The sequence below is a fragment of the Lagopus leucura genome, unplaced genomic scaffold (assembly GCF_019238085.1).
Source record: "Lagopus leucura isolate 7727_CA_CO unplaced genomic scaffold, USGS_WTPT01 Super-Scaffold_100019, whole genome shotgun sequence".
NCBI lineage: Eukaryota > Metazoa > Chordata > Aves > Galliformes > Phasianidae > Lagopus > Lagopus leucura.
Window position 1 is genome coordinate 9644696 of NW_024962273.1, and position 25727 is coordinate 9670422.

The 25727-nt window shown below is 41.1% G+C and overlaps 2 protein-coding genes across 4 annotated transcripts in view; both read left to right on the forward strand.

Moving 5' to 3' along the window:
* The window catches only part of MYLK (myosin light chain kinase), a 125589-nt gene extending 121971 nt beyond the window's left edge, over positions 1 to 3618 (forward strand). For all 3 annotated transcript variants that reach the window (XM_042877680.1, XM_042877681.1, XM_042877682.1), the window contains one exon: positions 1463 to 3618. In XM_042877680.1, coding sequence (XP_042733614.1) covers positions 1463 to 1725 — 263 coding nt within the window. In that variant the 3' untranslated portion in view covers positions 1726 to 3618. The remainder of the gene's footprint in view (positions 1 to 1462) is intronic.
* Positions 3619 to 5580: 1962 nt separating this feature from the next.
* Positions 5581 to 24822, forward strand: HACD2 (3-hydroxyacyl-CoA dehydratase 2). Its single transcript, XM_042877707.1, has 7 exons — positions 5581 to 5709; positions 9692 to 9809; positions 10135 to 10153; positions 12908 to 12996; positions 18411 to 18532; positions 19050 to 19228; positions 21154 to 24822. The coding sequence occupies exons 1-7, from the start codon at positions 5582 to 5584 to the stop codon at positions 21234 to 21236; spliced, it is 738 nt and encodes a 245-aa protein (XP_042733641.1). The 5' UTR covers position 5581; the 3' UTR covers positions 21237 to 24822.
* Positions 24823 to 25727: the final 905 nt, after the last annotated feature.

Consider the following 25727-nt stretch of genomic DNA (forward strand, 5'->3'; position numbering starts at 1 on the left):
TGAAATGACTGACGGGTCTCAGGTGCCCTCAAGATCACTTTAAATCGTGCATGCATTGTGGTAAAGGTAAAGAAATCCCTAACTACATTTGCAGAAGTAGTAATGATAATATCACTGTGCTGGTGGCAAAAGTCACATCTAGCAAGTACTGTGTGATTTTATTTTTTTTTAATTTGCAAGATCAAGAAAGAAAATTCAGCCTGGAATATGCAGATAGAGCAAGTTTCCGAGTAGTCACTGAAAGAGCTTAGCTTGGCCAGCCTCGCAGTCTGAAGGCAGATCCTGTGAGCATTTCTGCTGCAGTGAGATCAAGGTTTCTGTGTCACAGCTGTCAATGAAAACTGGAGATGAGGAAGAGAAGAGCCGTTAAAACAAAATGGATACCGTTAGCACCATACTGCATGTGTAGAAAGTTAGACAATATCTAACCTTTAAATTAGGTTCAGAAACTGCCTCACTGACGTTCTGCTTGTTTGTTTCTGTGCTCCTAATCTCTTTCACTGCCTGTGTTTCCTACCTCACAGCGGAGATGTGAGGATGGATTATTGTTGCTGATGGATGCTCAGCGTGAGGGGTATGTGCCTAAGTACTGCATGGAATAAATAGATGGATGTACATGGCCACGGTCCATACTTTCCAGTGCATCACTGTAACGTTTGCTGTATATTAGGGATTCTGGCCCTTTATTTCTGTTCGGTAGAAAGCCACCCTCCCATCACAGTGCAGAACTTGGCTGAGACAGCCTTCAGTTTGTTACTGCAGCCAAGAGTACTGTATAAGGGATTGTTCTTCAGCATGGACTGTACAGCCCTGCTCTGGCTGCTGGAGTACAGCAGAGCCATTTGCTTCACAAAAGGCTCGGAAACTCCTGTAGAGCTGCATAACTGAAACGCTTTTCTCAGACTCTCTTGCTTAACCTAACAAAGGGAAGTGGGAAGCAGGAGTGCCCCGGTCACCTTACAGGACAGGCTGGAGTGTAAGGCTCAGACTGGGAGGAGGAAGGTTCAGACCTGCCGATACAAAGCAGCCCGAGAAGGATAATGAACTGCAGTTGTAGCCCCAAACACCGTCCCCTCAAAACGCTAAACGTCAGCATTGGGAACTTCGGGTTCCACAGAAGCTGTAGCACAAGGGAAGCTTCAAATACACCATTACGAGTCCCATCCCGGCTGACGACCAAGACGTATGAAAAGCTTTCTCCAGTCACTTTAAAAGCAGTTGTAAGTGGTATCTAGTTTGTACCTCAGAGCTAGCTTCCATTTTTGCTCTTCATAATAAGATTGTTTCAGGCAAATGTAAAGTAAAATAGACCTCAGGTCATTTGCATTTATTTTACATAAAACTCAATGAAATATTTCTGTACCAGCATGTCCATACACAGATGTGGAATCGGAGTTGAAAGTAATGACAGATGAGTTAATACTCATTTATTGCAATTGCTGGTCTCTCTCCGCTATTGCAGGCTATCCTGACCCTGAGGTAATGTGGTTCAAAGATGATCAGCCTGTCAAGGAGTCCCGTCACTTCCAGATAGATTATGATGAGGAAGGGAACTGTTCTTTGACTATTTCTGAAGTATGTGGGGACGATGATGCCAAATACACCTGCAAAGCTGTTAACAGCCTTGGGGAAGCCACATGCACCGCAGAACTCCTTGTGGAAACAATGGATAAAGAGAAAGAAGAGGGAGAAGGAGAAGAAGATGAAGAGGAGGAGGAAGAATGAAACAAGGCTCAAAGAAAAAAAAAAAAAAGAAGAAAATATATTTAAAGACTCTCCTTATAAGGCTCAGAAAACCAAGTTAACAAAAGCACCTTGTGTGATACATAGGTCTTTGAGGGGTTGTTTTTTCAGCATGATCAGTTGATACCTGTTTGCTTTATGTACGGGCATTAATTGAAATCAGCAGGCAATTAAGTTACTAGCATTTAAGCAAGTCATTGAGTAAGTTGTCCAGTCTATCTTTAAAATTAGAACGTACGGAAAACAAGTCTACAATTATATTCTGAGCTTCTTAAAGAAAAGGTCTGTTTACTGAGCTCATTGCTCCATACCATCATTTTCTCAGCCAAAACTGCAGCTAAGTGGGCTCCCTAAGGTCTACTTTACAAGGAATCATTTGCTAGACGTGCAGTGAATCGCTCCAGTCCAAAGAAACTGCTCCCAGAGCAGTGCCTCCTATAAGGGAAGGTCTGATACAGCCAGTGTTGCAATTCGTGTGCTGCCACGGTTCATTTCTCATCTGGTTTAAACATCGTTCCAAGATATTTACTGCCCTGCTGTTGGTGCAGCTCTAATGCTGGCTGAGCTGAAACATCGGTGGGCTTTGCTAAGGTACTCCTGGTGCTTAACCAGCTGATGGTACCCTGTCAGCTTTCCCTTATAGAACCCGGCACGTCAGGGTGCTTACAGACGCCTGCTTAAGAAACAGACTGAAAGCACAAAGACAGAATATCTTCTGTTTTGTTTTGGTGATTTTCTTTTTTTCTTTTTTCTTTTTTCTTTTTTTCTCTGGTCAGTTTAATAATGACCTATTGGTTTATATATATGCTGCTCTGAGACATAGGTTACGGCACCGTCAGTGAATGGCTCTGACATGCAGGTGTGTGAATGGAATCCCAGGTTAGTTAAAATTTTACTTGCATTTATTTGGCAATTGCAAAACAGATTTCAACTGATGATAAGCTGGAAACTCCCGCAGATTTTTTGGAGTAGCCAAAAAGATAGTAATCTGGATTATAAACTCCTTTATACTTAGCAGTTTCCAAAGAATCTTAACATATATAGGACCTATTTGTACCCTATGAGCTTGACTGTCTTGTTTTGTCTAGAACCTGCACCAGTAAGGCTGTTGCCTTTTTAAAAAATGCAGAAAAAACAAAAAGAAACAGAAAACCCCAAAGCCCAGGCTTTCTTTCAGAAATGGTTAACGCACTCAAGACTTAATAACTTTGCTTTCCTTTCACAGTATTGGCACTTTTTATTTTTTGTTGTTGTTGCTGTTCAGAGGTAATATCAGAGGCTGTAAGGTGATATGCATAATCCAAAAGCAGCATGTCTTTCTTACGTTTATGTATCATTCCAAAAGTGATTCTTTTCCACTTTGTGTGTAAAGTGCAACAATTTCAAAGGTTACCTCTTCAAAAGAATACCTTAAGTCCTCACAGTTAAGTAGGCAGTGTACTTTATTACAGGTGTGTACAATATCAGCCTTAGGTTGTTTGATATTACCGAGTTGTGTACGTGTTTCATATGATTTGCTCTTCTGCATTCAAAGCTCAACTAATGTGGATGACACAGTGGTTTTTAATTGCTTTATTCTTTGTTGCTAAGTTCAGATTGCCAGCATGTCTTTTCCTTTTCCATTGATAAAGAACTCTTGTTATACTAAACACAGTATTGCCACGATTCCTTATACAGAAAGGTTTTTAATCTGATTTAGAACATACAGAGCTTTTCTCACGTTTTAAAATGTTTTAGGCAACAATGGGGTGTATTTTGTACCTTAATAAAAATATGCTAATGTTTTCCCTGTTTGTTAAACCATCAGAATTGCAAAGATGAGAACGCTACGGCTGTAGTTACTCACAGTTCCTAAATAAATAATACCACAAAGCACACTACTTGTATACTCTATTGCAGGCGTTACTGTGTTCACAGCGCTGAAGGAAACCGACAGCAGCGGTCTTTTCCTATCCTGTCCTCACACCTGCCTGGCACAGAAATGGGTGAGGTGACAACAGTGAAACCTGCTCAGTCTTTGCGGGGCTGCTGCACTCGCCCTGTTTTGTGAGTGCAGCAGGAGGCTGCTGTGCCCAAGTGCCATCAGGTGCAGCATGGCTGGCACTACTTACAGGTCTGCAGTGTTACTGCGTGTCTCACAGTGACTGCAAACACGAATGGGATGCGATGCCACTGTGCCTCTGCTCTTCTCTTACAGCTAAGAATTCCTTATGATGGGAAAATTTACAGTTCAGGAAGTCTGCAGGAGCAAAAAAAAAAAAAAAAAAAAAAAAAAGAAGAAAAAAATTGAAAAGTCAAAAAGTAGACACATATTCATACCAATGTTCCTAGAAATTGTAAAGATAACAGGATTCAGCATGTATACTTGTGCTGCTCTTATGCTGACTTCTTTTAACATGCAGTTTGAGGCAGCATGGACCTGGCAGAACCACATAGAAACTCCCTAAAGCAAAGATTGTGAAACACCTGCTTGTAGCAATACGTTTCTTGAGCAAACCTTCAGCCCTTGAAACATCTTCGCAAGATGGGCTCCACCACCACCTTGTGAATGCTTATTCACTGACTGCTGATTTCCATTTGGATAGGCACATCTGTAAAGCAGCAAAAGGTACGGCTTTGATCGCCTAGGACGTGGGCATGGCAAGATCTGCAGGTGCATGTGCTGGGTACGTAATAAAGCCTGTAAACTCCGCATTGGTGGCACTACAAAGATGTCCCATTCCCTCTCCTCCTTTAACAGTCCTACAGGCTATAAACTGCCTCTTCTTCTCCAAGCATGTACTGAGCTTACCATCCTTCTGTAGCCTCCTGTTAACATCCCTTCTACCATCTGCATGAAACCACAACCAGAAATGGTGTGATACATAACTGTGTGATACAGTACCTAATTCAGCTTTAAGCAATTCATCCCAACTTGTATTTAACCTTTTGCTGTTGTTGTTGTCAGTTTGAAGAACGGGAGAAAGGCTATTCTATCTTAACAGAAGGCATCTTTATGTATTTACAACCCTAATTTTGCCAGCTATTCCAATTGGTCTCATAAAAGGTGTTACCTCTTCCTATAATCCTTGTCCAGCTTGTAAAATATTTGCAGAGAAGCCACACTTTGGGTGTGGTAGGGTTGAAACAACCCCCAGAAGCAGAGGTTATGCAACATGCTGCACAGGTTGGATCGCTTCATTCTTTTTGTTTGCCTGTTGTACAAAATTCAGTCTTGTTAAGCGACATTGGAGATTTGGAACGGGCAGGTTTTCACTGGTTGAGTTTCTGGATTTGCAGAAACCTAATTGACCTAATTAGAGTCCTGTCGGTAACGAGCAGCCAGCGCGCACAGCGGGTGGGTGAGGAGACACCTGCAAGCTCCGTGCAAGGCAGGCGGATTGCTGCAGCGCCTCTGTCTGCTCGGGCAGCGACCGGCACGGGCTGTCACAGCTCTCTCTGCAGTGCCGGGCTGTGACAACACCGAATTTTGCAGTTGTATCTGTGAATAATAGGTGAGCCTCTTGTGTAGCATTTCTGGGAATATTTCTTGGGAAGGCTGAGAACACGGCGCTAACAAATCGCTGTCCGAAAACTCTCACCAACCATTCTGGAAACAAAACCCACTGATTTCTCAGGAATTCACCGCCCTGCTTCATCCAGCGGGGCGCGATTTGTAACCTGCGCTTTAAGGCGCAAAGGCAGCGGCACCCTTCCGCCCGCAGCCCGCGGCTCGGATCCCGCTCGGACCTCCTCCAAGATGGCGGCGGCGGCGGCTCCGCGCACGGCGCCGGGAAGACCCCGCCCCTCGCTCCCGCCGTGCGCCGAGAGCGGGGGGAGGCCGCGGGAGCGCCGCAACATGGCGGCGGCGGGTGGCGGTAGCCGGGCGGACAACGGCTACGGCGGGCAGCAGCCGAGGCGGAGGAAGGGCCCAGGAGCCCTGGCCACGGCCTACCTCGTCATTTACAACGTGGTGATGACGGCGGGGTAAGGAGCCGGGCGGGGGGCCGTCCTGGTGCGGAGAGAAGTCCCGCCGCCTTGCGCTCCGGGGAGGCTTTAACTCCGCGCCGCTCTGCGGAGCGCCGTCCCGTAGCGCGTGCCGAGCGGCCGCAGCCCCGGCAGGTTCGCATGGGTGCGGGCTGCTCCGCTCCGGAACGGGCGCGTACGGTGCCCGGCCCAGCTCCCGGCCGGAGCCGCGCACGCCGCCGAGTCCTCCTCGGCCCGCGCCGTGGGCCCGGCCGTTCTCGGCGGAGGTGCGCCCTAACGCGGGCAGTGCGTCTGTAGCGCAAAGAAAGGCGAAGCTCCGGTGCCCGGGATTCCCCCGGCCCTCCGTGGGGCGATGCTGCTGGCGCCTTGCGGCGCCGCGCGCGGCAGAGGGAGCGGAGCGGGGTGGGGTGCGTTCGGCACTGCGGTGGCAGCAACGGCCGGCAAACGGGACTTCGCTACGTTTTTAAGTGGCTGTAGAGTATCGGCGCAAGTTGGATGACAATGAAATCAACTTTTGAAAGATGGAGGCGGTTCGGGTGGGAGGAGAGAAGAGCCTTAAAAGGGGCGAGCCGGCACCCCTGGCTGAGGGCTGCGGGCCGGGAGCCGGGCCCCGCTGCTCCGGGGGCTGCGTGCAAAAACGACGTTGGTGAGATGTGCCGGGATGGGGCTGGTGCGTCCCGCAGCTCACCGCTGCCAGCTCGTGCTGCTCCAGCTTCTGAAGCCATCGCACTCCTTCGGAGCAAAGCTGACCGCGGGGCAGAGCGCTGTGCTTGCCCAGCAGGTGTGTGGTTGTGCAACGGCACTGCTGGCTCCATGTGATGTGTGCAGGGTTCTTAGAGGGAGAGAGAGAATTGTCTACCAGTCTGATGCGATTTAATCTCTTTTTTTCTTCCCCATCACTCAGAAATATTAAATTACCTGAACAATAAGGTGCAGCATTAACAATTGAACCTCTCTGGCCACTTCTCTGAACTGAACACACTTACTTGTCTGTTGGTGTACAGATACTTGCCTTACCAAAAAAAAATCAATCAAAAAAATCAAAATCTATCAAAAAATCTCACAAATCTGAGATGAAACCTTGCAGTAGGAATGGAAAGGTTTTTTTCAGCATCGTGACCTTTTACTGTGGCAGGAGAGCTCCTGATTGTAGCAAGCTAACACTTCCTTGGGAGAAAAAAAAAATGAAAACAAATCCAGGTGTTGGAAACCAGAATGAAGTGCCATAGATCCATATTGGCTCCCTGTTGTCACATAATAAGGTTGTTTTCCAGGAGTCGATTGCAGAAGCTCCTTTCTCCCTGTGAGATCCCTGCACAGGTGATGGCAGTAGTTGCTGACTTCCCTGTGTCAGTTGGAACACTCAGGCTGAGCTCCCTACACTGCATTGTGTTGGAGAACCATGAAATGAAAGCACTGACATCTCTGAGAGGCGCAGAGGATGAAGCGGTGCTGTAAAACACACAGCAGCTTTGCTTTCAGTCAGTGCTGTTGTCCTGTCGCCACATGAAGCAGAGCTCCTGTGCCCAGCCTGGCACCCGATCTCATTCTGGAAGCATAGCTGCAGAATAGAGATTATTTCCTAAAAGCCATGGCTGACTGAAATCTCTGAGTGCTGGGAGTGGGCTCCCACTGTTGGTTAGTGTGCATATGTTGGATAAGTTGCTTAAAACATGTCGGTGTCACTTATTTGTAGTTGAGTGCCATAGCTGACTGTACTTGTGGGCAGAAGTAACTGACAGTGATACAAACAATGAATTTCAGAAGGATTTCACTCAGCAAAATCAGTCTTAATACAGCAGCTTTAGAATTTGCCGGTTGATGTTGTCAGTGCTGAGCAAGGAGCGCTCTGGGTTGGGAGCTTTGCTGTGAGCAGTTGCTGGGAGTCACAGTGCACTCTCCCCTTTGCAGGCTCTGTCTGTAGCTTTGCCATGTTCTCTTTTTGCATTAACAAAGCAGTACTTTGGTGAAGTTGGCACACTTTTAAGCTAAGCTAAGGAATTAAACTAAGGTCCTGAACACTATGTCTGCTTGTCAGGTCTGAGCATCTGAAAGCATTAATTGTGTATGCCATATTCATTTTCCTTAATTTGGGGCAATCGGAGAGTATGAGAAGTCTAGCTTAAAGTTCACATGTGGCAGTTACTGAATGACATGCAGCTGGTGTATCGGGTAGATGCAGGTCAGAGAAAGTCTGGATAAATGAGCTCCTGGCTTTGCTTCCATGAGGCATTGGAGCGGCTTCTTGCCCTTCTAAACTTCTCTCCAAGCTTCTTTCTTGGTTGGTGTTACTGTGTTCACCCACTTCTCTTCTGTTTTTCCTTGTCACTGGAAGTGGAGAACTATGTAAGAAACACAGAAGCGGGCTAGAGGTGCTAAGAGCTTCAGTCCCAAACGGACCGTTGTGCAGATGCTGCTTTGGTGTGAGCTAACAGCAGTTCTGCTGGGGAGGATGGAGGAGGTGAGCAAAGCGAGTTCCTCAGGTGAGAGCAGATGTCTGCAGGCACAAACAGGAACCCGTATCTTGTGCAACCTGACAAGTTGCTCAATTTAGTGACACTGCTCAATAGGCAGGGAAGATCAGAGGAACACAGCAGTGACAGCCTGCTGTGCGCTGTTGCTCTAAAGGAGGAGCAGTCAGTGCTGCAAGGGAGTCCTTAATGCTGTAGTGCTTTGCGCTGCGTCCAAATACCACATTCATCTGATTATCAGTGGGAATTACTTGGCAAATGATTGTTTTGGTTGCACGAGACAACTTTAGCTGAAACAGCTTCTTACTATGAGAAAAAAGAGCTTGTTCCTCACTCCCCATCTCTTCCCCACTCTGACTTCTGTTCTTTGGTGCTTACCTTCTGAGAAGTCCAGGCAGAAATGGAATAGCTGGTTGTACTAACATACATTCCTACAAACACAAGCTTGGATGTCAAGAGTTGCTTATTACTGAAAAATCTGCACTTTAAAGTGCATTTCATGTAACTCAGCATAATATTTGGGAGAACATTTGTATACACTTTGTAATATCTAAAGTAATGTGCTACTTACAAGCATCTAAAGTGCTGTAAATTACTGGGAAATGAGAAGAAATTCCTTTCCAAAATCACAGCTGCAATTTTCTTTTTCAAAGGGTAAAAGGCTGTTGTGCACTTTCTGTCTGCAAATACTTCCAGTGAGGTGCTCCAGTGTGAGCAGAGACACCCAGGGGCTCAGCACTACCTTTGTAACAGCACTTCTGGCTTTGGAAGGAGGTGGAAATGAGGTGGGCTGGTATCCCGAGTAGGTGAGGGCAGCCTGAGGGAGATCCAGGCAGTGAAAAGCCAGGGAACTGCCAGTAAGGATTTTCAGCTTTACTTCCTATATTAGCTGAGGAGTCAGTGAGCAGGGCTGGCAGATCATGTTCTTCATAATGAAGTTGAAGTTATATAGGCAGGCCCAGTTGTCTTGGAGTTACTTATTTAAGACTCTCATAAAGTACATCTTGGAAATGAATGGATGGTCTGTCATAAAGCCTAAGGGTCTACTTGGAACTGAAACATTAAGGTTGCTTTCTGATTCTTGCTTGCTTATGTCCTAGTTCTTTAAATCATAGTATAGTGAGAGAGATTTGACTCACAGTAAATGGTTTTCTGCTTAAGCTAAACAAAATGCGATGCCAATCTTGTTTAAAATTTCATGAGTACCTTCTGTAACTAAAATACAGCTCATTAAAAAGTAAACCTGGGTATTAAAGATACTGTCATCATGTTGATGCTGCAGGATGTTTTAAAAAACATAGTATTTAATTTAATAGATTTGCAGAGAATCCAGCTATTGAATGTTTTGTGTGTTGCACTGCAAAGTTGCAGAAGGTAGGCAAAAAGTTGGTGTATTTCAACACAGTTCTGTATCTGCTGCTCTGCCATGCATTGAGAGAAGCGTCAAGGGTTTCTTTGTATTTATGCTCTACTTAATGCCTCCTTATCTCAGACGTTGTTCTCTCTTTCAGGTGGCTTGTGATTGCCGTTGGGCTAGTTCGAGCATACCTGGCTAAAGGTAGCTACCATAGCCTTTACTACTCCATAGAAAAGCCCCTGAAATTCTTCCAAACTGGAGCTTTGCTAGAGGTACGTCAGAACACTCATCGGTGTTTTGTTTAGCAGAAACAAAGCAGCCTGTGAACAGTTCTTTCTGGGTGCCTGCTTTTTCATTAGCACTTGTAAGGTAATTTGGAGGTAAATGTAACTCTACAAGTACATCACACAAACGCTGACTGTGTTGCCTTTTGGTCTGCTATTTATCTGCTGTTTATCTTGGGTAGCAGAGCTGAACAGTTGGCTTAATATTTGAAATTCCTCTATGGAATCTAAAGCTCTTATGGTAGAATTAGACAATGTTTCTGAATTGCTTCTTTTGAAATGTTAGTAATTTCAGTTTCTCTTTTTGTTCTAGATTCTGCACTGTGCCTTTGGTAAGCTTGCAAACGTTCAGTTTTATTCCTTTTGTAGAAAACAGCAATTTTAGCAGTGGTTCAGCACTATATTATGCTCTGTGAATTTTCAGGTTTAAATCCTACACAACTTTTTAATGTTTGCTTGAAGTACATTCTTTTTTTTTTTTAACTGAATATTTGACAAGTTAAATCACAGAAAAGAAAGTAACATATAACAGGTTTTCACTTGATATTACTTGACATTCTATTTTTTATCTACATCCTTCCACTGTTACAACTCTTAAAGCAGTTTACAAATGCTTTATAGGAGGTCATGACTCTCCATTCTCTCCATCCTATAATCTTCTGTACCAAACTGTCTTTTCTCAAACATTATTTCTAGCTGCAAATAACTTAAAACCCAATAAAAACAACAACGTTCCAGGCACTTGAGCTTTGCCTATGCTGTAGCACATATAGGCTTGTGCTGTATAACTGGGTAGAGGGAAATCACTCTTTATCACAGATTCAGTTATGCTTTAATGGAAGTGTCTGTGAGACTGAGAATTACCAAAGACTTGAGTTGACAATTCTTGCTAACCTAACGCTGTGAGCTTGGTAGCAGGAGTGTAGTTGTGTGTCAGTGGCCTGGGGTAGGCAGCGATATCGTGGGTCAGTCAGCCTGAAGAGCCTCATGTCTGAAGGAAAAGTTGCATCTTCTCTGGTTAGTTGTCATCAGTAGTGAGCATTTTCACCTTAGCATCTGGATTGTTTGATTGTAGGACAGAGAACATAGAAATCTCAGTAAGATCAAAGATGCAGTGCTTTAGAAGGGAGCAGTGCTGTAGAAGGGAGCAGTGCTTGCATGTGCCTTTGCTTAGCTCTGGTTTCTCTGAACAACTGTCTGCTCAAAAAGACAGTCTTATGTTCAGGTACTTGGTATTGTGATTTTAAATATAAATGCCTGAGCTCCTGTGTGAATGTTTGCTCGCTTCTGTTTGAAGAGTAAGGTAGCATTAAAGTTTCCTAAAGATGCAGCTACAGAGCTGCTTTTTTGCTTATAAGCCTTAGACATACTAGAGGGTTCTTCAGGACCTGTAAGCTCATACTGACTTTTTGTGCAAAAGACTTTTCTGAGTAATTAAATGTGGTTGCTGGAAAACTTAAAATCATATTCATAAATTTGTCAGCAGAGGGCAGCGTAATTCTGTGTTTGATGTGGTATTTCTTGCCTTCCTCAATAGTTCAGTTGCTCTGAAATTGTTGCCTTGTAGAGGGCAGCCTGTAGACTCCTGTCAGGTTAACCAAGCAGAAAAGAGCTGTGTGCGTTCTTTTTTAGTGCTGGGTATTCCAACACAGAACTTAACATTCAGGGTCTGAATATGCAGCCATTGTAATCATTCAGAAAAACAGAGGTATGAGCTATTAAGACTAATAGGACTGTCACAAACAGGAATGTGTCATAGAATTACCTGTGCTGCCAGCCAGTGTGGTCCTTCTAATTCCATTTTATTTTACTAAATCTCAATTGCTGCTTTTTGTTGTTGTTCTTAACCTGAATAGTCCATACTTGCTTTAAAAATATTATTTTTGATGGATTTGGAAATACTGTTTAGCAGGTGGCAAGAAGGATAAGTTAAACATCAGAACCCTAAGCCAAAAAACTTGCAAATAAAATGTTATTTTACAATTCCAAAGCTATAATGCTAAAACACTGGAGCACCAATGCCTTACTGTTTTCTTAAACGAACCTTATTTGCAGATGATGACTCGTAAAGGTATAAAGATTCCCTTGGATTATTTTTTCCGTGGTCTTAAAATACATCTCTACACAAGTGGATGGCAGGAGACGTAGTCCTGTGTTCCAGGTGCCTACAGAACTGCTTCCCAGTAATCCTCTGATAAGCTGGTTGACTTTGCTTTAGCCTGCTTTGTTAGGAGGGGTATAAGAGCTCCACCTTTAAGCCATGATGCAGACAGCCTGTTCTCAACTGGGAACTTCCTGGGAAAGAGGGAGAACTTGTCAGAGCTGGAGGATTTTCTGTGGAAGGTGGGAGGCTTAGTGCAGTACGTGGCAGGGGTCAGAGCAAGGCTTACTGCTTGGTTCTGGGCTGGGGAGCCCTCTGTCTGCCAAGAGCTGCTCTGGCATGCACAGTGTTAGGTGACAGATGTTTTGAAGATGCCAAGTTGAAAATTGTCTGTTGGGTACCTTTTTAGAACAATTCATAATTAGAGGTGAGTACAGTTTACATAAATTGTAGCTAGTGAGCCATTGCATTTGATCTCGTGTTTTTGGCTTAGACTGACATTGTCTTGGCCATAACAAAACAACCTTGTTTGTCTTATTATGACATAAGCTTGGTTGGTTCCTAGTCAGCCTTTCTTATAGATGAGGGTTTTTTTATTTGCTGCTCTGGGGGGTATTACGCTCTGCAAAACATCTCTGTTGGTTTTACCTTCTGAATCATAGTAACAAAGATTATGTTGTTGCTTATTTTAATGAATCAGATTGTATTTGAGAGATTGTGTCCCAAAGGCTACCTCGTTCAGCTGTGTTGTGCAATGAGCAATGTGCAGACTTTTATTTTGGTATACAAAGTCTTGGTCTGGGGACAGTGTAGTGCTGGGCTGTGTGAATACAACATGGGCCAGGCTTCATACTCAAATTTAAAAAAGAAAAAATGATTTCCTTCCAAAAACTTTGAGTAAGTGGACTTTGACTTAGCTGTGCTTTATTTCCCCGCCCTCATTCCAATGGTCAGGGATATTTACTAATTGCAAAATATCTTCCAGGCATTGTTCCCTCTTCTGTTGTTCTGACTGCTTTCCAAGTGATGTCAAGGGTTTTCCTGACCTGGGCAGTAACACATAGTGTAAAAGAGGTAAGTTATGCTACAAAGTAGACTACAATAACTAATGACCCATGCTGAAAAGCGTTTGTTGATTGCTGACTTGTTTTCCTGCAAATGTCTTCTGTTGTTTCACATTATGTGGAATGGACTTTATGTGGATCAAAGGAATAAGATTGACATTTATTTTTTTCTTGAAAATCAGACCGAAGTTTGAATCTCTCCCAGCTTTTGTAGTCTTTACTGCAAGTTGAAGAGGTCCCAGTGTGCCATCTGGACCCCAGGGCTTGGGACAGCATCCTGGTATTGATCTTGCTGGAGCAATAGCAAAGTGTCCTCACTGTCTCTTCTGTACATGATTTACTTGTTGTTCCACAGCATATGGAAGCTCCTACTCAAATGTTTGTTCATGGCAATTCTTACATGTTTTCCATGATCTCTTTTCCAGGATGATCTCCCCTCTGTCTCTTGTCAGTCTTTCTTGCATTCAAGTGTAGATTTGGGTTTCTGGTTGTTTCACATTGCTTACCGTACTAAATATCACTGTACTTTTCACTAATGTCTGCAGAATCTTCTGGAAGCAATCACTTCAACATTATTCCCAGTGGATGGCTATTTTAATATGTGAACATGCTTTAACTGATACAGATCGTGCTGACTGACTTCACGTCATATAAATACTTTGTGGTAGTTCACATGTGCTGCATCTATGCTGTTAGTGCAGCCAGCTGATCTTTTTGTCTCCCTAAGGAAAGAAATCAGTCTTGATTCACAGTCAGCATGGCTGACTGAAGGACAGACATCCAGTGTTGTCATGTGTGCCTATGAAAGATACTTTGTGGCTTGACATGGAGAATGTCCTAAGGAGTTTGCTTGCCAAGTAGGGAAGCTGCTTTCTCTTCCTTACTCCAGCATCTGTTATCAAAATGACCATTTGTATGCAGAGGAATGTAAGTCTCTATAGATCCTAATAATTAACTTCCCTTTGTGATGTTACAGAGGTTGTCCATGTGGAACCTTGGTTTTGTGCGACTTGAATGAGTGTTATTTTTCTCAAGAGGCTCAAAATCATGTAAATATTTATGTTCTGGCAGATTTCATTTCTGGTGCTCATAGAAGCGTTCCGTTCTCTGCAGCTCGGTGGAGATAAATGCTAGATAAGTCTGCAAAGTGATTGTGGGTTGGGCTTTTTTAAACTTATGCCCACGTTTTTACTAGAAAAAAAAGCAACAGTGAAATGAGAGGAGATACACAAGAAAGTTTAGCCCAACATTCAGTTTTTAACAAGGATCATTCCAATAATATTGCATGTGGTTTTTTTCCCTCATGCTTGTGTGATTAGTTAGAATCTTGAGAGAGACTGTCTTGTGTGTTCCTCTTTTTAATGTCTCAGAAAGTAGGCATAAGAATGATAGAGCCCTGAGATGAGCTTTTCACCTCTGACTTTAGAAGTATTAAGTCAAGTGAAGAGGTGATGTTCTTTCCCCCATCAGTCTGTCTTCACCCTAAGCAGAGAGCCTGCAGTCTCTCCTGAGGAGGTGTATTTCAAATGTCACACGTGTTCTACTCTTTCTAAAGGGCTGCCTGCGCAAGTGAGCTCCATGATGAAGTCCAGGATTAAATTCTCACACAGCTTATGGAACTTGTAAGCTATGCAGTTGCATGATGAGGTTCTCATAAAATAAAACTCAGTTTTCCTCCCTTGGCTTCTTGAGTGAGAGCTGTTCAATATCTTGCTTTTTCAGACTGTTTCATATCTAATGAGGTTAAAGAAGAAAAATCCGTCTTGCATCCCTTCTTTCTGCCCAAATACACTTGGAGATACTTGATGTGATTTGAAGCATGCTTCTTGCTACTAACATGTTTGTGCTTTTTGTTGAATTTAGGACTGATGTGTTGTTAAATTCAGTATTTATTATAAATGTTAAAGCATGGCAAATGTTAAAGCACCGCACACTTCTTGGAGTAGTGATTAGATTTCCCTCTATTTCCCCAACGTAATTAGCTGTTAATATAGTGGAGCAGGGCCTGGTGTGTAATACAGCACCTGTACTCCAGAAAATAGCATTTTGTCATTATATTGGAAAGGAATTGGTTTGGGGAATATTACTGTTTCCTCTGCGAAAGAGAGAAGAGAATGAGGAATGAAGGGCTGAAAGAAGACAGGGAGAGGAAAACAAGTTGCCTTTCAGTTCAGAGTTGTCTTTTTGAGTTTATGTGAACAGTAAGATCATCTGGTGCCATCACAGAAGGAGTGCAGTGTTGCACCTGGTTCTGACAGCTAATTAGAAAAGGTGCTAGCTGTGGCTTAAAGATGGTGTTACAAAGGTAGCACTGTATATATTTGTAGGAACCTTTCTAGAATGCAATCAAAAAGCACGGTGTGAGGAAGACACGTACAGCTTATTGAGCAGATAATTAAGACTCCAGCATCTGCAAACTTGCCATCTTTCATCAGTAGTAAAGGATACTTACACTTAAGATTGAAGAGCATTTTAATTTAAATAAGAAGCACACGCTGGGAAGTTCTGGACACCAAATTGGTGAGCGTAGCTGACATGCCTAATTTATCACTGCTTTACATGTGTGTAAAGTTTGAGTAATTCTGTACAACACAAATGTCTGTCAGGCCCTTTATACATCTTGTGAGGCTGCAATGTTTTTTCACTGATATACCACAAAACCCAAGCTGTGGACTCTGGAGACAGGTGTGTTTCAGCATCTCTGTTGCACAGTGCTGCTGTTTTCATCATTCTATTTTATGATGTATTTAGCTGAAATTATCACTAAACTATTTGCCAGACTGTTACTCTTAATTCTCTAGCTTTCTCCATATTTCCAGGTTTATGACATCTTATACCTTTCAACTCTTGTGTGTAACTTTCGTGCATAAGAACAGTAAAAGCATCTTAGGCTTTATTTCATTGATTCCCAATTCTGAATCTCAGTTTTGCACCTTCAAAGGCTATAAATTCTCTTTGTTTGTTACTTGCAGTCATGATGGCAAGCTAAAATATGTTCAAGGCCCCCTGGATGATAACTGGAAACACATGCCAAAAATTGTACCCGTGGTAAAATTCCCCCTAATTAAGGGAGTTGGACAAATAAGTTGTATATAAAGTGTAAAACTTTTTCTAATGCCACCTTCAAAGGCTGGAATGAAAAAGTAGAGGAAGAAAAATTGGGTTCTGAGGGCAGCCCTGGGATTTGTGGTTTAAAAAGTGTCTGCTGTTGATTGGCTGTATTATCCTCTTTACATAGAGGTTGGAAGAGGAATGATGCAAATGCAGCATTAGCAGTGCCTAAATGAATAAGGCTCTTGAGGGACTGTTTTGTAAATCAGTTCCCAGGAGTTTGATAATGTACATCTCAAACATCTTTATCTAAAGTATTGAGAAATTGTCAGTCCTCAAAGAGAAGCTCTAATAGTGACAGTTTTTCAACAGATCCATTAGCGTGTAAGAAATATACTTTTTAATTGTGAGCTGTGGAATGTGGTTAAAATGTGTTGATAAAGTGCACAATTTGCTCTTCATTAGAAAAGTGTTTGAAAAGTTCATAGGTCACTTTTATACAAAACAACTACCAGTTTCCAGTGTTCCTCCTTCTTTAAGTAAGGATACAAACTGTAAGACACGGTCTGTAATTCCCTGTTAAGTGACCCTTTTGTTTTTGATGGTGTGACCTGTTTCAGTGATTTCCGATACTAAGGTTGATGGAAAAGACTAGACTTGAGAAAGCAGTGTTAAAAGTCCTGCAATCATCTGGCAGCTACAATTTCAATTCTATCTCCTTCTATGTGCATCAGTCACTGTTGGCCTAACAGTTTCTTGTTTGCTTCTTCGTGTGCCTCTTCAAGCTACAAATTTTCATTTGTTGGTTTTACTGACTTCCATAGTTAGGGAAAGAAGTGGAGTTTCAAAGCACAAGTTGAAGTCTGTGATGCATAAGTTTAGCTTACAGAGCTGCTCGTCCTGATCTGACCAGAAGATGCAGCTCTGGAGTGCTTGTGAGGCATGTTGCTCCTTGGGAACAGCATCATCTGTGAAGTGATGCTGACTTCCAGGTTGAGAACTATGTTGTCTGTGTAAAGCAGACCACAAAACAGAGTTAGGATCCTTTTCTGGTTACTCAGGTAGTGTGCAAAATAAATTTGGTTTCTTCTCTGAAAATCTTCAAATAGGTTTTGAATATTGTTCTTTTATGGTCTTGTGTGGTAGACTAATACATAAGGAAATTATCGGTTTCAAGTGAAAAAGGATGAGGTATGTTTGATGCAAAATGCAATGAGAGTGACTTTAATTGTTCCACGCAGCAGAATATAGAATAACGGTAATTGTACTTCACAGGATTTCCAACATTTTTATACAATTCTTCTTGGATTCTGTGGTCTCTGTAACAAAGGGATTTTTTAATGAGTAATGCTTGTGAACTTTTTTGTACACAAGTATATGATCAGTCCCTTCCTTTTAAAAGGTTTCTGCTCGCCCATATATTTTCTTGTTCCTTTGTTTGTACATGTACTCTGCCCAAGATGAATAGGGTGTACCACCCACACCTACTGACTTCCTTTTCCCTTTTTTCAAGAGTTGGAGGAAAAAAATAAATGCAGCTCCTTGTAGTTGAGCTCTTTTTGTTCCCACGGTCTACAGAATTTGGGCTGAAGGTACTCAGACAGCTGAGAATTCACATCGTGCTTCTGTTGGGTGGGGAGGGTGCTGCATAAAAAAATTGTTCACTCTCTGGAGTTTATTGTGCAGGTATGTGACCCTATATAATTCCTCATATGTGCTATCCATCTGAAACTCATAATTATGCTCCCAAATCTAATGGTTCATTTTAAAAATACGTGCTTTTGAAGGTTAATCTTCAAAACATGAGGGGAGTAGGAACTGTTTCCCTAACATACATTTGCAGTTCAAGCTCTAAGGGGGGTAAAGCTGTGAAACAAAGTGGTGCCTTGAGCATAACGTTTAAAGGGACAATGTTGCATGCAGTAAGCTGGGAGAAGGAGCAGGGAGGGATGCAGCAGGTAGTTGTCGAGTTCGTCTGAAGTGGGGCAACCTGAGCTGCTGGCTCTCTGCTCTGAGTCTGTGTCCTGCTGATTGCTGCCTTGCTGCTGCTCGGAATTTAGAGCTAGTTTCTCACTTGAGCAATCACAGGACTGAAGCAGAACTTGGTACTGTAGAGGAGTGGAAAAGTTACAAGCTGTTCTCAGTATCTGATCAGCAAAGCTATTCTTAAGCCAGCTAGAAAAATACGGAGCATGACAAGGGATTTTTTTGCTGTCGTTACTAATGTTGCTTTTAAGCTTTTTCCTGGAGTCTGTTTTCTAAACTGATGCAATAAAGCAGCCCATGGAAATTACTTTCTTTGGGGTGTTTATGTCTGGTGAATAATCAGCAACACTTGTGTTCTGTATTTAAGCTTTTGCTTCTTCCTTGCAGGTACAAACTGAAGACAGTGTCCTGTTGTTTGTAGTGGCCTGGACAATCACAGAGATAATCCGTTACTCTTTTTACACCTTTAGCTTGTTAAACCATCTCCCGTATCTCATTAAATGGGCCAGGTAGGTGGCAATTTAAAAAAAAAATAAAAATAAAAAATAGTCTTGAAGCTCTGTTTTGATGTGGGTGTTTCTCTTGTAACACAGTTGCAGCAGAGCAAGTTGCATTCTCAGGGTAATTGTTCTGTTAGTGAAAGTGACTTCCTAGCTTCCTTCCAACAGATTTCTGTATTAAGAATGTATTAAATGTTAGCTGGAAGTACTTTATCAGAACTCAGTACCATTTACAAAACGATTATGGTAAGTAAACCAATATTTACCAGTAACCATTGAATCTGAGGGTTGCACCTGAAGCAGTGGAGCTCGTTAATTAATACTGACTGGCCCTATTTTAATAATATGTTCCCAACTAAATAATTCAAAAGTGGTTGCTGATGTCAGTGTTTTGTCTTGCATTGATGTCCATACACTGCCATGCTCAAATCAAATCGAAGTTAAGGATTTAGAAGTTGAATATCCATAGTGGTACTTCAGTTCTTTGTCACAACTTTTAATCCTGTTCTTAAATGTTTTGTTCTAGGTACACTTTGTTTATAATATTGTATCCAATGGGAGTCTCTGGTGAATTACTCACAATATATGCTGCATTACCCTTCGTCAGGCAGTCTGGCTTGTATTCCATTAGTTTACCTAATAAGTACAACTTTTCTTTTGACTATTACACATTCCTGATCCTGGTTATGATCTCTTACATTCCAAGTAAGTACAAGTTTGTTAGTTCTTTAATATTAAAAGCAGTATCTGAAAAAGCTAGCAAGTGTGGGATTAGCATGTATACAAATAATTTTGCAAAATTCATTTTGGACATTATTTAAAGAAAGAAGTCGGAGTTAAAGATGCAGGAGTTGTTTCTAGCAATGCTTGTAATATAGCAGTATGTGTTTTTTCTCTTACATTTGATACATAAAATAACCGTAGTACTTAGCAAACACTGACGTCTTCATTTTGCTCCCATTTACAGACTTCCAGGAGAACAAGATTTAAAGCAGTTTCTTAAAATGTGGTTCAGGCATAAGAATTGCTTTTGCAGTGATGGCTGGGGAGGCATTTCTGTTGAATTAACTTGAGTTGAAACTGTCTTTGGTAAATGTTTTTACAGGTGAAGGTTTGGCTTTGCTGCTTAGTGATTAAGAGCATTAGGTCTTCAACCAATTTAGATGTGCGAATAGAAGTTTAATGTGCAAAATAATGCAGTGGCACTGCTGCTAGCTATCTCTGTAGCTGTGTTTGTATGAACCTTGTTGCTTATGCTGAGTGACAAATCATATTCTAAGATTTAAATTTCAGTAGTGTGGCAGTCTTTAAGCACTTGCTCTGTCTGTGAACTATTTTGGACATCAAAATTCGTAACTTTTTCCTGCTGGAAATTCTTTTTATGCATGTGTAGCTATTTGTCTCCATCCTCCAAAAGCACTGGTATTACTAACTCCAAGGAGCCAGAACAATAACTTTTGTTCCTCCCCTAATAAACACAAATATGAATTACTTCTTATGAGATTGCTTGATCACAACTGACAGACCACATGAGAGGGCAGCACACTGAACTCAAATAATTTTAGCCCTGTTTCTCCATTAAAATTGCAGTCTCAGGTATTTTGTAATTTGTTACCCTTTGCTGGTTGTGTAACCTGAATTCAGTCTTTTTTTAAATTCTTGTGAATTGGTTTCTTACTTAAGTCTGAGAACTGACTGCATGGACTTAAGAAGTCTTAGGCACCTTTCCACAGGCAGATATTCTTGTGTTCCAGAGATGTAAGAAAAGCCGCAATCATTGCAGTTGTTCATAAAAGCAAACTGTGCAGGAAGTTTGTCTTCTGAACCCACTGAAGGCCTTAAAAATTTTGGGAAAGTTAACATCATGAAGAAAGCAAGTTTTAAATCCATTGTTAAAAAACAAGATTAATGTTCTTGATAGTTGCATCTTACCATTTATCTGGCTTTAAATATCAAAATGCTAACCTTAAAAAAAAAAAATATGAGTTAAGTAGTCTTTGGTTGTCTCACTCATGGCAAACACTAGGCAAGTGTAACTGATGTCATCTATGTTGATATTGACCTTGTTTTATTTTCACATTGTTCACAAAGATGGAAGCTTTTGCCTTTTGGCGTCCCTTAGTTCATTCTTCTGCAAACATAGTGTGTAATGTAACAGAAATAGGAGGAAGAAAGCTATGCAGGAGGGTAGAGAAGCAAGAGGCAACAGTTTGTATAAAGGTTTTTTTAGATCCTGAAAAAGAGGCACTGCAATCATAAGATATGAAACAAATTTGTGAATTTCATTCTTTCAGATGACTTCCATTTCTCATGGTGCTTTATTTTTCCTCCCCACAAAGCAGTTTATTTTTGTTGTATGCATGCAGTTCAAGAATTTTTGTCATTCTTCTTGTATGTGCAAAGTTAATTATGAAATGTATTTTGCCTTTAATTAAAAATGGCGTAGTTCTAAGAAAAATTAAATAGCACCTGAAGTCTAAGGGCAGTATTGCTTGTTTTTAGCCAGTAGATGATTTGACCAGAGTGGAAAAGCAGATTTTCTTTTAACAGAATCACTGACCTTGAGTATGTGAGTGTGTGTTACACCAACACAGAAGCCTGACTTCTTCCTTTGTCTGTTTTCTCTTCAGTCTTTCCCCAGCTGTATTTTCACATGCTACATCAGAGGCGAAAGGTGCTTTCCCACACTGAGGAACACAAGAAGTCGGAGTAATTTCAATTTTTTCAGAACTTTTCAAACATCAAAATGCTGCAGATTTTCAATACCCAGCATATTTATAATGAATATACCAAGATAAAACTGTCAGAGGTAAAAAATTAGCAAGAATAACCAATAAACCTGATTTCACTGAAATTCCACGATGTGAAACATTCAAATAATTTTCAGCTTGCAGTGCTTCAGAAAACTTCTAAACTTTATCTGGCTTGGCAGGTAGCCTTTTACTTTTCATTATTAAATGTTGTGCTAAATGGTTTTCATTTTTGTTATTAGATGCCTGAAGGTTACAGTATGAATGATGAAATTGTACACACCAAATGCCTGAATTGGGATTGTGTCACTGATACCTCTCTTTTTTTTGAAGTGCTTGACTGCATGCCAGAAACTGTATGTATTGCTGTGGAAGCAAACAATATGCTCTGGAATGCTTTAGGATTTTGTCAGAGACTCCAGTGGAGAATGTAATCCAGGCAGTGTTTGAATTCAAAAGGGTAGGTTGTGTATTTAAAAGGTGATGGAAACAAGAACAGGAAAGCAATTATGGGAAATGAGGGGAACGTGGTTCATTAGGAATTGAAACAGTAGGGTGTCTGAGCAGAGAGCGTTCTTTGAAGATTTTGTTTAAGCTGATTACTCAAATGTTAATGTTAATTCAGAGGCTATAATGCTTATCTGAAACATTAAAACTCCTTGAAGTACTGCAGCCCTGGATGCTTTTTTAAATATTGAAGAAATAAAAAATACTAACTGTAATATTTCTTGTGATATCAGTAATTAATCTAAGAATATAAGGAGGCAAGTCACCCCAAAATAGGTGCAGCTTCTCCATTTTTGACTTTAAATTATCATCTCTGGTCATTGTCCACTATTTCAGTGGTACTCATCTTAGTGTTAAGAACTCTTTGGTCTACTGTGGAATCACCTGAGGACATGTTCTTCAACATGACTTTTCTTAGCTGATTAATGTACATCACTCTAGAACATCCAAACAGGCAGTTCTAGGCACTCAGCTGCTGAAAAAAGCCCTTGTAAAAACCCTAAATAACAAGTACATTTTTGAAAGCAGATTATTTCATGTGTTACTTGCTGCTTTTACAGATTGGGCTAGCTTTCCCTTATCTGCTCTTTTGAAACAGCAGAAAAGCATGGAAAGACAGATTTTTCCAAGGTGCTTGCTCAGGTTTCTCAGGCTAAACCTTCCCTCGGGAACACGAAGCAGAAAATGAAAGGACTGAGCCATGTGGTGAAGCAGAATCCACTGCTGCTGTGTGAGCAGCGGCCCAAAATATGAACAAAAATGTTTACTGGGAGGGGGCAGTAAATTAAAAGGCACACAGGGACCAGGGGAACGAACCGACATCTAATCAAAGGCAAAAGGAAATGTAACTAATGGTCACTGCTGTATCACATATTGAAAGTGGAATAGTACTGTCCTTGCCCATTTGGAGCTACTACACAACTAGACAAGGGTATCTCTGACTTCTCTTTTGTAACATCAGGATTTGCTGCATAAATAAGGTGTGACTATTTAATGCCCACCAGCACCTACCTGCCCCTGGGCACAATCCATATCTGCGTCCCAATTACTTGTGTGTGACACCTTGCAGTTCTCCCTAAACGTAGGGCAATAAGTACTAAGTGCAATGCCTCTTTGTTCTAGTGCTGATGCAGAGCCACATTTACAATTGCTCTTTGTCTTCACATTTGTCAGAGCTATATTAAATTAAAAAAACACAAAATCCTGCAATTTTCAGTCATTCCTTTTGGTTCCATCAAAATGTCTGGCTGGACATTCCTAGCACTTGGTGACATATGACAACTTTCCTGTTCAAAATAGATCTGACTATTAGATGCTGGAAGAGGATAAGAGACAGTAATGATCTTTGCTTCTATTTTGAATCTTTTGTAGACAGTTGTAGGCTGTAAGCAAAAATACTGTGGCAACATTTAACTTCAGAGGGGTTCTGCATTCAAAGATGAAACAATTCAAATTCATTTCTCTGTTAGCCTGTGTATTTCTTTGCTCTGGTTGTCTGAGAAATGTTGCATTATACTGAACTCATTGTTTAGAACTTCCACATCTGAACAAAACATCTCCTTTTGCTTGTTCATGCTATCAAAGATGTTTGTGACAGCATTTCTGAAGAATGTCATCTGAAAAATGTGATTTCATGATAGATTCTGGTTATTGGATGTTGTGGGTATTCAGCTCCTTCATTTTTTCTTGTATTTAGACACAGTCAAGCCAAGATTGGATTCAACTTTGTAGTTCCAATTTCCAGGGAAAAAATGGTAGCAGTGTAATACTGCTGTATGAAACAAACTCATAGCTCTATTGATGAGAAAGATGCAGTACAGATCTGTATTAGATAGCATGAGCAATACGGAGAAGCAGAGAGAACTGCTGATATGGAAGAGGCTTGTACAACCAGCCTCCTTGCTGAGTAAGCTTTACTATGAAATATTTAAATGAAATTATTAATTTGCCTTTAGCCTTTTGAGAAAAAGAGTTCATTTTTCTTCTAAAAGAAAAAGCTGAACTATGGAACATTTAGTGCTTGCTCATGTCGGGCTTCCATGGAAATCACTGGAAGGTGATCCTGGGTACAAGCTCTAGTGCGGTTCCCTAGTATTGTTAGGGTTTTCCCTAGCACTGACTTTGGTCACGTGTGTTTTTTGCCATCTTAATAAGCAAATTTCCCCTCTTCAGTTACTGAAGCTGTGATGCAGTATGGGAATTTTATAATAAAAGCTTTGGTTAGTACTCTGTCACAAATCTACAAGTTGTTTTTTCTTTTTCTCCCCCACAGACTATTTACTAGGCTTGCATGTTTTCTATCAGCATCACCAAACTGCTGCAGCAGATGTTTTCTGCTTTGGTTGTCTTTGTGTTATGTGCACTGGTTCAGTTGATGGTACTTTGTGTTCTACCATGCCAGCTTTGACCAAGTTAGTCCTTACCCTCTAAAAGACCAAGGTTCTTACCAGTGTCGAGCTTACAACTGGAACTGTAGAAATGTTCATAGTGTAAATTACAGTACAATGCAGACCACAGTGCAGGTAAATTGTAATTTTTCACAATGCAATGTTTCTATCCAAGTTTTTTTTATTTACCAATAGCAAGGTTGGCATCTGTGTAGACCAATCTGCAGTGTCATTTAAAAACCTATCTTTCATCTTAAAATTGTCATGAGTATACATCAAATCATGTGCTTTGATGTATATTTCTCGGTGAAATTTTGGGGAAAACTATATACAGTCATTTTTGTATTTTTTTCTATGTTGTGAAGAATAAAGTTGTAATTTTATAAGTCTGATTCACTAAGATTATTATAAGTTAAATGTATTTTTTGTATATTTAGGAATCTGGTATTACGTGGAGCTCTGAAAGATTAAGCATAACATTTTATGCATGTTTGGAAGATATTTCTACTTGGCAATGCGGTGAAATGGTTTCTATGCTAAAATACTAGTCTGTGTTGTTGCCTTGTGAAACTGATTGTGTGCTCTCTGCCTGGATTTGGCCTACTGACCAGTGATACTAATTGCTATAATCCAAATAAAAGAATTCCAAACAAAATATGCTGTATTGGTGCTGTTTAAGGAATATGAGCAGTTACTTAGTAAATGTGAATTAGGGCTGTGCTTTTACTCATCTGATGTAAGGCTGTACCTTGCAATGCCCAAGTTTCCCAAGCGTACCTCACTTCTGAAGCTCAAATGAAAGTCACAGTAGATGCTTAATGCTGTTACAAGGGCTGACTTCCAAAAGAAGTATTCATAACATGTTCACTGACTGTATGAACGTTCCAACTTAGGGCTTCCTGAAGGATCCTCGCTAGAACGGCAGCTCTTTGTTCTGCTGTTGCCCGCTCTCTAGATGGTGATGATGCTTTTCTACAAAAACAAAATCTTTTGAGTATTATTAAGATAGTGGAATGCTTAAATAATGCAGCAGAATATTTCGGAGTTCATTTACTAAATATAGCATGTCTGCTACCACAGCAACGTTCTTAGCATTTTTAACACTTCCTGAGAGAGATTTAAATGCTGTGTCTAGATGCCATTAATGCTCATAAATAACAAGTTATAATCCTCTAATAGGAACTGAGCACCAGTTGCAGAGTGTATGCTATTATTCTAGGCATATGCTTGTCATAAGATTACACAACTACAGTGATTTTTTTGTTTCACTGCAGAAGGGATGAAATAATGTTGTCATAACAGCATCAGCACATACCCTACACATGATAGCTGGGACTCTGCAATTAAAAACTACTTTGAAATGTTATGCTGTGAAGAGTGGTGCTCCATTTCTGTCTTAGAATAACTATGACTAGTTACATGTTTCTTCTTTGCAGTCTGAAAGCAGCGTGTGTGGAAACAATTTTAGCTACCTAGGGCAACATTAAGAAGTCTGAAAAAGTAAGGATTCTGTGCTTATAAGTTAAGCTCTTGCTCTTATTTAAGGCTTATCTTAAATAA